Below are 15,032 nucleotides of genomic sequence, written 5' to 3'. Positions count from 1 at the left end.
GAATTCTGCTAACGCAGAATTTTATGTAAAAGAACTAATATAATGCACATTTAGGTATTTTAATTTTCTTGTATACCTTTTATCAAAATATTTTCTATGCAACTGTGAAGGCTTCAGTTCTCAAAATGGCAGAGTAGCTGTCTCTAGGAAAGGATTAAATACAACTATAAAATGATGAGTTATGGGTCCTTCAGAATCTCTTGTTGTAAATGACTCTTTTTACAATGAATGTTCTTCAGCTTTTATATACTGCAGGAATTCTGTAGTTTCCTTTCTGTAAGCTATTGTGGAAAATATCATTTTCAACCAAATTCAAAAAGATTTTATGAAAACATATGTATATGAAAACTATCTTCTCTCGCTTTATGAGATAATTTCCTTAGGTCACCTGGCTCAAACTGGCTTTCCCATTTGGGATGTTAATGTTTACATCCTGAGTTTTGAAAGTGACTTTTCATTCCCAAATTCACAGCTGGCAGGATTCTTAAGGATCTCCTAGCCCAAACCCCACCTTCTCCAAAAGGAGAAACTAAAGTCCAGAGACAAAATTTCATGGCCATAGTGCCGAATAGTGGTCAGGTCAACCCCGTTTCTCCATCTATAAGATGAGGAGCTTGAACTATAAGGTGGCTTCCAACTTTACAACAGATATAAGCCTAGCAAAGATATCTTACTCTAAATGAATATTTCTCAACCTTTTCTTTTTCCATGATCACTACCCCACAATGGAGTTTTTTAAGACATTTTTCACACAGCCCCACTGAAATTTTAATATCAACGATATCCTGATGATCTATTTATGTAATGTGGCCCTTCAGAGAGTCACGTACCATTGAAATATCTAAGACTTTTTCACCCCACTTTCAAGAACCAATTTTGCTTCCAGGAAGGCAAAATCTCCCCAGTGGAAAATGAATTTTCTAAATGGATTAGACTGCAAGTGGCTTTGGTGGGGACACATAACCACACCCTGGAAGGTAGCGAGTGATGGCAATTCTTAACTGTATGTATGTATCTGTGACTCTGATTTTTCTCAATTCTTTAAAAATTTCATCTACATGGTCTCGCATGTGTGTTCCAGTCTTTATCTGCTCATGGACAAGTTTGTCAAAAAATAGCTATGTGTCCCCTTGTCCTTATTCTGACAGAGGGAAGACTCCACAGCCCTTCTGCAGTGCTTTGGAGTTTAGGACATTCAGAAAAAAACTTTCATCTTCAATCCGGCAGTAAAGTCACCCAATGACATTCCAATCTCTCACCTCATGTACAGTGGTCAGAGGGACAGTCTTCCCAGCACCTCTAGTGGAGCTGGCACCCCACCTACCTTGTCAATTTTGTCTGCAGGAGCAGGGAACAAGTATTTCCAAGGGACAATTCATACCACAGAAAGGTTAGCTGCAGATAATACCTGAGCAATTTGGACCACAGGAGGAAAATGACAAAAAGTAGGGAAGTGGCAGATGCAAAGGCCTCAGGTATGATACCCATACCTGTGGTCCCAGTCTCAGAAATTCTGATTCCATTAGTGCAGGGTTATTTTAAAGCTCCCCACGTTATTGTAACACACAGTTGAGACAACCCTATTATGAGGCTTGATCAAGACAACTCAACAAGCTGAGCTCATCCCTGTTCTATGTGGCCAAAACCCTTGGATGCAGCAGGGCCAAGCATCCTGGGAAATCCAGATCACAGAACTTCCCCTCTCTGTGCAGGGTCCTAGCCTGGCTATGAGCCTCACTCTGGAAACACGTAATTAAATGCAGCAAGGAGTTGGGTTTTTTCAATGGGCCTCAGTTTCACAAAGACAAATTTTGAGGCCACTTGATCAGCTGTCAATGACCCTCTTCCTGCCCACACCAATTTCTGGCTTACCAGACCCAATGGAAGCCCCCACCTTCTCCAGGACAGTTTCAAAAGTCATTTCAAATTCACTTGAAAGATAATGAATAGTATATAACATTTAGCTTCTGAAGTTGGGGAAAGGGGAATAACAGTAGGAAAATGAATACACGTAATAGTAATAGCAGGGTAACCTAGTCTGAACACTTTGAGAATTACTTCGGGAATTACAGTGTTAAAGAATTAAGCAGATCCAATCTCCCTATGTCAGAGCAGCAATGAGAAAGTTTGAATTGCTTGTAAAGCAACTTCTTTGTTTTCCTTCAAATTATAATACCTTAAAGGAAGCAAAACAATGAGAGGAAAGGAACCTACCAGAGCATCAGCTTTGTGCTTCAGCTTCTTAGCCTCTTGCATGTAATAATCAGCATTGTGAACCCTAAACAAACAAAATGAGCTCTTTAAAAAAACAATAGTTCATATTTTAATTAAAAACCAAATAGTCAAAAATTTTTTTTTGCTATAAATTCATCATTATGCGCTGCCTTGAGAAGGGCAGATGAATGCTATCATTTATATAACAACTAAATTTGAAATAATAAGTGAAATTCAAAAGTGCATAATGGCCCATTGGTATAAATAACTACATCCTCCCAGCCCCAACCATTTTAGTTATCCAAACAGATCCAACAAAACATAGCTGTAAACCTTTGTTGGCACACAGTTCTGAGGACACAGATCAGAAAGGAGGACAAAGCAACCTAGAATTAAGCACCTGCCTTTGAAAATAGTAACAGAGATCCATAATTAAAATGAGCCCAAGACGCTTCTTGATGAGGAAGGACATACTTTTAACGCTACAGGAGCTGCTGCTGAGGTCTTATTTTGGCTGACACATGCATGGTGCTAGAAAAGTCACGCTACTCCCCCTCCCGCATTCACCACTCCCATACTGGGTCCATGATAATCTGGGACAACATACGAGTCATCGAAAGTGAGTTTGGGTCTCCGGACATTGGTGGTGCTGCTGGACAGAAGGGGCAGGGCTGCCCAGGACGTCATCTCCAGGTGACTGCTATCCATAAGGCCAGTAGTGATGGCAGAGGTGATGGTGGAAATGGTAGTGGTAGTGGTTGTGGTAGTGGCCGTGGCAGTAGCAGTGGCTGTGGCCGTGACAATGGCAGTAGCAGTGGCGGTGGCAATAGCAGGGTTGGTGACAGTGACAGTGGCAGAGGCTGCCTTTTTTGGAGTGTCTCCCTCCTGGGAAAAAGGAGGACAGATAACTTCTATTAGGTTCAGAGTTTTAGAACATCTTTTCATAAATGCTTTGAATATCAAGCACATTAAGAAACAAGGCAAGGGAAAAGAAAGCAATGGACACAGCTTGAGGATCGATAGGTGATCCTGCTGTATTTTAGGAACTCAGAATCACTAGATTTTGTTTTATGTTAACATCAAACATCAAGCCAGTCGGATGCCGTGATTACATAGTCCCATCATCCCATGAAGACGGCCATTGGCAAAGACCTAAATGAGGTAGAGGATGTGAGGGGAGAAAGGAAGAATGGGAAAGGGAGGGAGGCGGAGGAAGAGGGAGAGAGGTAACCCTGATATGTATATTTTTGACAAGGGAACCAGCCCAGAAACTTTCACTACGGTACAGAAAGTATCAGACCCAGTATAGCAAAACATTGGCAAGCCAGACATTGTACTGCAATAGTCTTTCCCCTGGGACCAAGGCCAAAGCTACCCTTTTGTGAGGAGCTTGACCGATCCCCAGCTAAGTGAATGCCACCTGAATGCCTTCTCATTTTGAAGTCTCGAGATGGTGAAAGCTCATTTTGACCAGTTCAAAACTCAAATGGCTAACAAATCTCCAAGTTTCACTCTGAGTTGTCATTGCTATAGAAATAATGGGATCCAGATGAAGAAAGTACATAATAAGATCTGTAACTATGTCATAGCATGTGTCCTGAGACTACTCAGTGTTCATAGGGCAGACTCTATACTATCTACCTGGCAGCTGTGGGATGATCCTGACTGTTCTACATGTGATTGCACTTGTTCATGATGCATCTTCCTCTTTCTGTCCTGTCGAGTTGGTATCTGCCTAAGGTTGGTCTCCCCCAAGGTTCATTCCTCAGCTCTTTTCTTTCTTGACCTCAATTGGATCTGACAATCCTGTATGTGTTGTCACAGATTTGCTAATAAGCAGGTAACTCCCAAATGGAACCTCAATCTTGCCCTCTCTCCAGAGCTCCAGATCTGCAGTGACCACCTCTGGATGATTCCGCCAAGACGGCCCATGAACACCTCAAAGTTCTCTAGAACCAAATTGATAACTAAACCAGTTCCTTCTTTCTGTAAATAACAAGACGGTGTTCCCTGTCACCAAGGCTGGATTTTTCCATTAAGGGTATTGTGGCCATTCCTGGGCCAGGAGCATTGGAACTGGTGCACTTCCCACCTTGCCATCCACGTGAGTTGCTCTACTTTAATCAGCTTTATATGTTGAAGTTTTGTAAATGATTTCATTTCAAAAAAAAATGATAATGCTCTTAAAACTCTTTTTAAAAACCACTGCTCTATTTCATCTTTAATTTCTTCCTCTCCATTTCCCTTATCCAATCAATTACAAAGTCCTATTCATTGTCTATCCTCAACATCTCTCAAATCCGTCCCTTTCTCTTTTGAAGCCTCGAAGTGCAGACCTTCATGGCTTTCAATAGAGACTATCAAACAGCCCCCTGGCCGACTCCCAATCTTCAAGGTAGCTTTTTCAATCCATCCTCAACCTCCTCCTGCCTGCGAGCCTGAGAGTCCTAAACAAACCTCCATATATTTCACTCCCTTACACACAAATGAAAATCAGGGCTGAGCTCCCTTGCTAGCATGAAAGGCCTTCCCCGATCTGGCTTCAGCTTTCTATTTCATCTCCCACTTACTCCCTCCTATGGACCATACAACAAACTAAAGACATCCCACTTTCTTCACTTTTCTGCTTTGCTTCTTGCAGACTCTTAGGGTTGGGGGGAAAAAAACTTTCATTCATTACTTTCTTTTTCTTTTTCACCTTGTGTTAATTTACTCAATTTTTTAATTTTTAAAATTATGTTGGAATACATATAATATCAAATTTACCATCCTATCCGTTTTTAGGTGTATTCTCGGCACTATTAAGTACATTCTTATTGTTGTGTAACCAATCTCCGAACTCTTTCATCTTGCAAAAGTGAAGTTCTGTCCCCATTAAACAACAATTCCCCATTCTCCCCTTTCCCCAGTACCTGGCAACTATCATTTTACTTCCTGTCTTTGTGAATTTGCCTACTCTAGTTACCACCTATAAGTGGAATCATGTAATATTTGTCTTTTTGTGGCTGACTTATTTCACTTAGCAACATGTCCTCAAGATTCATCCATATTGTTGCATGTGTCAGAATTTCCTTCCTTTTCAAGGCTAAATAATATTCCATTTTATGGAAATACCACATTTGTTGAACCACTTCTCTTCATTTCTAAATGCATCTATTAAGACCCAAATCAATGAAAGCCTTCTCTTCAAGGAAAACTGTCTTATGTCTATGGCCAGAAGTACCTTAATTCTCTTTCGTCCTTTGGAGATCTGAAGAGTCTGTATGACACCAATCAGCAGATATGCTATATTCTAGATCTTTGGTTACATGTCTCATTGCTTATTTTAGATTGAGAGCTTTTTGAGCATTGAAGTCATCTATAACTTATGACACTGCTACCCATACCCAGTCCATCCTGCCCCACAGCCCAGTGCTCTCAGTTATTTGCCGAATGCATGCATGACTGCCTCATCAGTAAAGTCACTTTAAAGATAAACACCAAATGTGAATATTTCTTATAGCCTTTAATGTCTATTTTCTCCACTTAATCCTGGACCTTCTAATTATCAAAAATTCTTACCATCAAGATCTCACTGAGATAAATGTGCCAAGAGGCTACACATCTAACAAGTTTTATGATGGATATGAAGAAAATATTTTAAAGATCGTTATGAATTTGATTCAATCCAAACAGTCTTCTAATACTCCTAAGCCAGTTCAGAGTCCACTGGGTTGGCACCAGACATTTGAAAACTCATTGTGTTTCACTCATTTGTTTTTATATGACACTTTAAGTAGACTAGATGCACATGGATGCCACATCTATATATACAATTATTTACATGGAAAGGCAGATACAATTGTCATTTATATTCATTAGTGACACTATTGCTCATGATCTCCACAGTTCATGTACATGAAAAAGATGATAAGATATACTATGTGGGTGTGAAAAATGATACAAATTCTAATGCCAATTGAGCAGCAGTGCAGAAAATCCATAGGACTAGATAATTATTTAGTTGGGCTAAGAACCGCAACTGTGCAATTTTATCAAAAATTCAACTTTTAAATTCCATCTTTTTTAGTCACTATTTTTAAAAATGGTTCACACTTGCTAAGCTGGGTGGTAGAAAGATGTCATTTGGAGTTTAAGTCCCTGTCTTGGTGACCTTAGGCAATCCCATTCTACCAATTTGTTCTTTCATTCACTAAATGATCAATGTCTACCATGTACCAGATGCTGTGGCCAGTATTTTGGAAGTATCCCCCACCCCCAAGATATGAAGGGATTGGATTAAAAGTGTCCAGAACCCTGAGTCTCTGCATAACAATCTGTTCGGAGCAGTAAGACTGAAATGAAAAATTCATACAAAATTAGAATAATCACAATTTGAAATAACAAAGAGTTTATGTATTTATATGAACACACACTTCTATTTTCTATCTGCCTCTTCCTCCTGACCCCCTGAGACATCTGCATATGGTCAAGTTCAGTTAGATAAGCTAAGCCAACTTGTTTCTATCTGATGATCATAATATTTCTTTTGAGTTGCTTACATTTACAGATATCCCTTTGAAAGTAGCACAGAATTTGCCTTCGCTCCTCTTAGTTTTGGCAGAGGTGATCTGTCCAATCATAGGAATGTTTCTATCTTGACTGAAGGGACCGTTATTGCCACTGGTGTTTCTGCGGCGTGGAGGATCCTCTGGCAGTGGGGAAAGTGGAGGAGGGAACAGTTTTTCTTCTTTTCTTCTATTTGCTCTCCTGGAAGAATTATTTCTGTGTAAACAGAAAGGTGTAGGGTGTCATCAAGTTTTGTTTCTCTTTATTCTGATTTTCCCCGTGATGCTGGTACTTTCAGCTGAAGCAATATTTTAGTGGATTGTCCTTTACCCATGATGAAGGGTATATACAGAAATTCATATAGACACAGATATCTACAGAGAGATAGCCCTCTCTATAGATATAGCTATAGATAAATGTAAACATATGTATCCAAGAATAAATGCTGTATTTGAAGCAGAACTCCATGACAAACATGAATGTCTAGTAGAGTGTGCCACAGTGTGATATTTGCAACCTTTCAAGATTACTGTTAATTAGGTAATTATGGAAAATCTAATGCAGACTTTAATCTGATCATTTTTTAGGATAGTTCCTACTTATTTGGCCCTTGGACTTAACTGCAAACCACACAATAAATGGTACAATAAACAATTAGCAGAAGGATATTTTCTTAAGAAATACTATGCTTACATATTACTTAGAAATAAATAATGCATTAAATACTTTTGTGATGCATTGCAAATTGCATGTTCAAAATGTTCTGCCCAACACCAAGGCATAATAAGCTCCTGACCTGAAGTTGTTATATTGAATTACTGATGCACTCCACTTTACCAAACTCCATTTGAAAAATATTTTGTGATATTGCCACAAGACATCTGCAGTCCTAGAAGTACTTCCATGCTTTCAAACTGATTTATCTGCCCATTAAATGGGCACCATCAAATAGACTGAGACGTCAAATAAAATAGAACAACTAAAACCTTATGCTAACTGCTTAACATGGTAATTGGGTCATGGATTTTCATTTTAGTTACTGTCTTAGACTAATCGATGAAGATTACTTGAATTTTAATCTTTTCTTAGACAACTAATATTGCATTGTGCAGCCATTTACTTTTCATGATTATTGACTACAATTTTCAATAGCAAATTAAGTCAACAAGAATTTATGCTTTCCTCTTGGTCAATTTCAGTCAGTGTCTGGAAATATAGATTTACAATATCTCCAAGCAACAAATCAAAGATGAACAAGCATCCAAGTGGTTTGATTTCCTGAAATGGTAGAAGTCAATGCAGTTTCCTTGTTCCGCTTCCACTATGTTGCCCAAATCTGTCAATTGCAATAATATATGCCATCTTATCCATCTTTTGTTTCATAAAGTGGTCCTATGTCAATTCTTGTCATGTGACAAAATAAAAAAAAAACCTCTTTCTGCCATTACCTTAATTGGTTAAAATTAATTAAAATTATTTGCCAATGGATTTTAAAAATTTTTTTGATGTGTAGAACCATTTTAAGATGGTCATGATGCCTGATTAAAATAACCATGAACATATAAATTAAGATTCGTGTTCATGAGGAAGCTCCACAAACTTCAGCCTGCATTAAGTATGATCCTCACAGAAGCATCACACTTTGGGGAATTTATAGAGAAAGATGTTAAGCATTGCTGTGGCTTCTACAGCAGATGAAAGGTTCATTAGCTATGACCACTCCTTCACTACGTGAGCTGCCTGAGAAGGTGGTGGGAGCTGCAAATGGGAAGAGCTGTTTCATAAGACTGGTTCATTCGCTATTGGCTATAACAGTCATGCTAGCCCTTCCACTCTGTCATTATATACAGTATAGTCCATTCTGTGCAGTGGGCACCAGGCACCTGGCTCCCTTTCCAACTGTTTGGTGGTGACCTGATACCATGGGGCCTTTAATAACTTTCCTGGTGAAAGATACTTAGGAAGTATCTTCTAAAGACTTCTCTCTCACCATTACAGCTTCTTACTACAAGACAAGGTTTTGCTGCTTTCACCACCTCTTTTTGTGGGACAGAGGAGGACAGCAGATGAGAGAAGTGTATCACCACTCCAACCCAGTGCCTCAGAGGCCTTGCTGATGGTCCAAGCTCCAAAGAAGGGGGAAGAAGGGCTCTTATGATGTGGCATTCTTTGGTAGGTTTAGAATACTCATTTAGAAAGGTGAATGTTGTCTCATAGAAATTTCCCAGGGTCAAATTTGTTGACCCTTTACTTCCAAGAATTAACAAAACACAAGGAGCAGATAAAGCTTGAGGAGAGGTTCCCCAGAGAAGACCTCAGGCAGACCAGTCCATGCCTTATTCCCTCTGCAACTCCAGAGACTTTTCCACAGACTTAGATTTGTTGGATGAGCATGAGAACCTGACTTGGGCCCTTCCTGACTGAAAAATGCTACTAGGTAAACACTGCTTTCCTACCTGCTACAAAAGGAAAGACAGTAACAATGTGTGCATTAACACCATTTTATGAGAACAAACTCTAATTAGTAGACATTTACCTAATACTTGATGACCTCTCTTCCATGAAATAGGAACAGTGACAGGTCATTGGGTCATTTAAGGAGACTAGCAATAGGGACTGATGGTGTGGTAGTTCCCTGCTGCCCCCTGCCTTTTCCTTTTGCCTTTCAGTTGGCCTGAACTGGTCAAAGCCTGGGAACTGGGGAAGTCCTGCCGTCATGACGATGCCATTTTAGCTTTTTGTCGTTGGAAAGAAGGGCCCTGGGATAATCATGTTTGACTTCTGTGGAAAAAGCACATTTCCTCACACACCTGACCTGCCCTGGTGCAAAGAGGGTCAGCTTGCTCCACTGGAAGGGTTTCTAGTTCTGAGAACTCCTAGTATGTGAATGGATGTTTTGAATCAAAGTTATACCAGGGAATACAGATGTACTTTACAAAGAACCGTGGACCTTTAGGGCCCAAATCGCCTTATAAGGAGCGGATCTAGTATAATTGTTCCTTTCCTACCTTTCATCTCAAAATAACAAGGATCCAAACAAATGAAAGCTGAGAATTTCCCTTTGACATCTTATCTGTGGCAAATTGATGCCATATCACTGACATTAAAGAGTAATCTGTGAAATCAATTGTCAGCAGCAGTTAGCCAGATTGCATCTCTGCTCTGGGCTGCTAATAGGCTCCAAAACTGGTCTTTGATGGGAGTAATCTCTAATGTTGAATGAATTTATGGCAATAATTATCCAGACGGAATGGTTCCAGTAGCTGACATGATTGTTAGTTAAGTGATATTTATAAGATAAAAGAACTCGGTCACAATGCTCTGTAGAAACAGAGAGGGCAGGGCTTCTCTAGGGATGGCTGGGGATGTTGGTGTGAAGACGAGAGAAAGAGGCCTCCCACCTGACCCTAGCACCTTCCAAAAAGAAGGGGGAAGGGAGAAGACGTGCTAGCTGATTGGAATGAAAGTAACCATTCCTGGCTGGCTTTCTCAACAGAGAACTGCTGGGGGAAGGCCAGTCCCTGATAGCTCAACTCTCTGGCCTCCCCAGGTGTGTCTGTCATTCTTGCAGCCTCTGAAGAGTTCCGGATGTAGCTACTGGTCCTCAAGCTTCATATTAAGGTTAAGCAGTAACACTATAGAAGCAGCAGCTGGGTCATCCTGTCAAGGCTGAGGCGTTGCTTTCCAAGGAAATCATTTAACTTAATCACCATCAGAACTAGACATTGCCCAGAATCAGGTGATTTCTCTGGTTCGAAGGCTAGATGTCTCTTGATGCTGCCTCTTTTTAATTCATTTACTTCCTTTTTACCCTTCACTTAGTGCCAAAAGTTCATGTTGGCCGATTTTTGTGATCAATCTGAGTTGGAAGAAAGAAATGTTGTTAAAAAGCTCAAATCTAGCAGCCTGTATTTCATGCCTTAGCACACCCTTGTCAGACCTGTGGCCAGGAACAGCTCTTGGGACTGGACTGGGTGACTCTTGTTTTTACCTAAAATTCCTCTGACACAAGATCCCCCAAAAGGAGATTTTTAAAGAGTCCGAACAATCGAAGTATCTTACAGAAACAGGGTAAACTCACTCTTTAGTGTTCGGAGGCTTGTGGGGTGGGGCTGGTGAGATGCAAGGTGGGGGCAGGCAGATAGTGTTGGCCTCGTCCAGGCATTGCTTCTTCTCAGGGATTTTCTCTGCAACTTCTGTTGACTTTAACAGGGAAAAATACACAGTTTAAAATACATAGCACATGCAGACATTTAAAAACAATCAGCAAGGTAGACAGTTTGCTTCTCTTTTAACTGCTAGATGAGACAGGGGAGTTAAATGTACACCTTTGATCAGACAGAAAAGTAATCAGCCTTGTCTAGCCACTCCTACCAAGAAGTTGGAATTTGAGAGCTGAACTGTGATATGAACCTCTGATTAAAGATTGGGTGGCACAAAGATCTCATACCAAAACTAAAAAGAATCTGTAAATTTCAGACACTTCTCTCATCAACAATGTTCCTGCAAATGAGTAATTTAGAAACTATCATTGCAACTCTAACATAGCATAAATCCTGTCCCAGAAGCATGGGGATCGTGGGTATGATGTAAAGGTCACTCGTATAATCAATGATATGCAAAGAAATTAACCATGTGCAAGGCATGCCTTTGAACCTTTGCACGTGCTTGTTCTGAAGGCGTACTTTTACCCCTGGTTGTACTGTTGTCATCAACAACAGTGGGCAACCAAAGATAGAGCAAGGACCCCAAACTTTGGTCTCTATTTTAGAATACTCTCATTGGATCGATTGATGTACATCTCAGAGATCATTTAAAAACCTTCTGGTTTTAAATCTCTAATGCCGAATGAAGACTTAAATCATCCTCACAGTATACCATTCAGCATTATGGATCAGCCACAGGTAGCCTTTTCCATAATGAAGAATCTGAGCCATTTCTGACCATTCTTAAGTCTCTTCTGGGAAGGAACAGAAGAAATGGGGGAAAGAATTAGGGGCCTCCTTTCTAGACATTGTGGCAGCCATTAAAAATATTACCCAAATCACCAAGAGATGATGTAACGCTAAAAAAAAAAACAACCAAAAAACGATAATATCTGGAGTTACAAAGAATGAGTCTATTAGATACGAACTCACTTCCCTAGATGTATTTGAAATGGAAGAGGCCATTCTGAATTTCACATTCTGATTATAATTTGTAGCCCTGTAATTCAGCCTTAACCTCTAGCAGGGAGGATTTTCACAACTCAAGTTGACCACACAGGTCAGGGGACCCAGCAAGCTGGACAGAACATGTGTCTATAAGAGCCGGGATAATCAAAGTGTAACTAAATAATGGGGATGCAGATGTTTGTCCAGAGAAATTAACAAGGATGCATTTTGACCTTGGGAACACTTGGCTTCCCTGTTGCTGCTGGTGTGGGGGACTATAGAGTAACAACCCATGAGTCCATGAAAGCAGGGGCTTAAGAAGTCAACCCCAGGGATTGGCTGACTGGGGAAAGAGACCCTCTTCATATTCTTCTTTTCTACACTTCATAATCCCTCATGTGACATTTGGATACTCTTGACATTGGTCGCCAAACCCTGGTCATTCCTAACACTTCCTACCTGCTTATGTCAAATACTGCATTTCCCATGGAAAGCATCATTGCCTTCATCAAAGATTGCAAATCCACCACCACTGGCATCCTTAAAATTGAGACTCAAGATCAAATTCCCTGATGGACAACCACTGCTCTCGATCACTTGGCAGACCACACCGAACAGCCTACCTTGTGCTTACGCTTGCCCTTTGGGGCTGGTTTCTCTGCAGCTGCGACAGCAGTCTGACGCTTGGGTTTCGAGGCAGTCTCCTTGTGGTCTGGCTTGGCTGGTGCCACTTGGAATGAGTTGTGGCCAGGGACTCTAGATAGTAAGTCAAGGTCAATCTTCACCCAGAGATTTTTCAGATTCTCGTGCTCTCGTAGAGGGGAAAGAAGCTCGGTTTGCATGACAGGGGCAGGCGAAAAAGTTGGCTCCTCATTATTGATGGAGAAGTTGTTGCTGCCACTGCTGCTGACTAAGGTGCTGAGGGTCAGGCTGGCACCACAAGTTTCCTTGTATTTGGCAAAATTGCTCCCCGGAGCAATGGAAGGGGGCAGGACTTTGATCTGCAGTGTTTCTTCCTGATCTGTGTTGGAATCAGATGTAGATGAATCTGTTTCAATGAATTCCCGGGACTTCGGCACAATTTTGCCAGGCCCTCTGTACTTCTTCTTCTCAGTAGCCAAAGTGATATTTGGCCTTGGTTCTTTCCTAGGCACTGGTTTGTGGGTAGTGGTTTTACTGCGGCCTCTTGGTGGGTCAGGAAGCTCCACACTTTCTTTTTCTTTGGGGGTGCTGCTGGTAATATTTGGTTTGGGCCAGGTAAACTCATCACTGCTGGTGTTCTTCTCAACCTTTTTGGGCTGTTTTTTCCCAATTGTCCTTTGAGAAGCTGTCTCAATTGTTGCTGACAACTTATGCTTCAAAGCCTTTGTTTCTAAAATTTTGTGGGTAGGTCGTGGACGGGCTTTCTCTCTGACAAGACTGAGGAGAGGCCTCTCTTTGGGTTCAGCCAGGACCTGGCTGGGGGTTGTCTTCATTTTGATCTGGACATCCATTGGTTGGATGATGGGAGGAGGCACAGAAATCGTCTCCACGGGTGTTTCATTTTGGCCACAGATAAACGATTTATTCTGGGATGTCACTTTGTTAAGCCATTTATCCAACTGCCACTTGTTGGTTGAGGGTGGCTCAGGCTGCAAATTGAGAAAGAGCAGCAAGAATGAATTTCACATCTGGGAAGAATTCAGGAAGCTCTCAATACATTGGCTGTGTGCTGGTAAAAGCTTTGGATGTTAAGTGACCATTCATGCATTTGCAAACACACACACAGACTCTACATTAATCAAATTACCTAGAGAGCCAAATAGTACACAGACCAGCCCCGATCCACTTATTTAAACTTATTTATACTCTTTTTCTGAAAATATTTTCCACTCTGGCTAGGAAGGAAAGAATTATTCACAGAGAGTTTTTCCGGAGAGTGAGTGGGGAGGCCTGGGAGAGAAACCTGGTCCCCAAATCCTTTGGTGGGAATCATTACTCAACCTCTCACCAGGAGGCAGAGCTAATGAACTCTGGTCCTGAAAAGAAATGCAAGCATGCCTCAAGTGTAATTCAAAAGGAAAGGCTTTCTATCTGCCAAAGTACCAGTGCCTCCTATACGATGCTATAATTCACTGCAAAAAAGAATAGGTCTTTTGTACTTTTACCAAAGGATGAAAAGATTCCACTTCCAAAAAACCACTGTACTTTCCTTGGTGTATGGGCAATAACCAATTTATGGGGACATGCATGCCTCCATTAGTATCTGCTGTTAAGTCATGGAAATGATACGTATAATTCAGGTGCTGGATTCTCAACCTTGAATTCTGCCTGTTGATCTAAAAGAGCTATCATTTTCATTAGAACTGCTCTTTTTTTTGAAAGACATCAACTGAGGCTATGGCATCAGCCAATAGAGGGTGACAGAATAAAAAACACTTGAGCAGCCGTGATTCCAACCTGCACAAGGAGATGGCAGGTAAGGGTACAGGAAATCGTATTGGCTGCCAATAATGGTGGCACAGCTCTGATGTGACAGGAACACACAGAGCCCATTTTCAGTTCTCACCCTACCACCGTAAGCCTGTGAGACCTTGGGAGGGTTATTTCTTAATGTCTTACAACCTTATTCTCTCATCTGTAAAATGGGGATAATAATAGCAAGGTTGTTATGAGGATGGAATGAACAAATGCAAGTTAAGGACTTCTCACAGTGTTGTCATGTGGTCCATGTTCAGAAACCATTAGCTGTTATTAATAGTAGTACTATTACTATATCACTACTGCTTCTACTATTATCCTTTTATTCAATTAGCAATAATCACGCCTCGGATAAAGCTCATTGGCTACTACCAATGCACAAAGCTCTTTTCTGATTATTGAAAAATGAGTGTGTGAAGAGCCACAGAAGGATCTGCTTGCTATTTGAGGTGCTGGCTTTGGGGAAACTGAGGCGCTATCCCGGACACAGAATGGAGGGGAAGGGGACATTCTTTGATTTTAAAACTATAATTTTGTTATTTTATGGGATGGGATTATGTTAAATATTTTCTTGAATTATTATCCAACACATTCAAAGGATGCAAACTGAAAAGAAAAATGTGACCTTTTAACTGTCCCACTTCTTGAGTCCTATCA

General features: G+C 40.8%; 1 protein-coding gene across 8 annotated transcripts in view; it reads right to left on the bottom strand.

The window, feature by feature from the left end:
- The window catches only part of AFF2 (AF4/FMR2 family member 2), a 445,289-nt gene that overhangs the window by 23,747 nt on the left and 406,510 nt on the right, over positions 1-15,032 (bottom strand). For all 8 annotated transcript variants that reach the window (XM_036227103.1, XM_036227107.1, XM_036227104.1 and 5 more), the window contains 5 exons: positions 12,539-13,546; positions 10,844-10,965; positions 6,756-6,978; positions 2,822-3,099; positions 2,215-2,278 (listed from right to left, as the gene is read on the bottom strand). In XM_036227103.1, coding sequence (XP_036082996.1) covers positions 2,215-2,278; positions 2,822-3,099; positions 6,756-6,978; positions 10,844-10,965; positions 12,539-13,546 — 1,695 coding nt within the window. The remainder of the gene's footprint in view (positions 1-2,214; positions 2,279-2,821; positions 3,100-6,755; positions 6,979-10,843; positions 10,966-12,538; positions 13,547-15,032) is intronic.

The sequence above is a fragment of the Rousettus aegyptiacus genome, unplaced genomic scaffold (genome assembly GCF_014176215.1).
Source record: "Rousettus aegyptiacus isolate mRouAeg1 unplaced genomic scaffold, mRouAeg1.p scaffold_m13_p_9, whole genome shotgun sequence".
In the NCBI taxonomy this organism is placed as follows: Eukaryota; Metazoa; Chordata; class Mammalia; order Chiroptera; family Pteropodidae; genus Rousettus; species Rousettus aegyptiacus.
The sequence above is the reverse complement of the archived record's forward strand: the minus strand, read 5'-3'. Positions and strand labels throughout refer to the sequence as shown.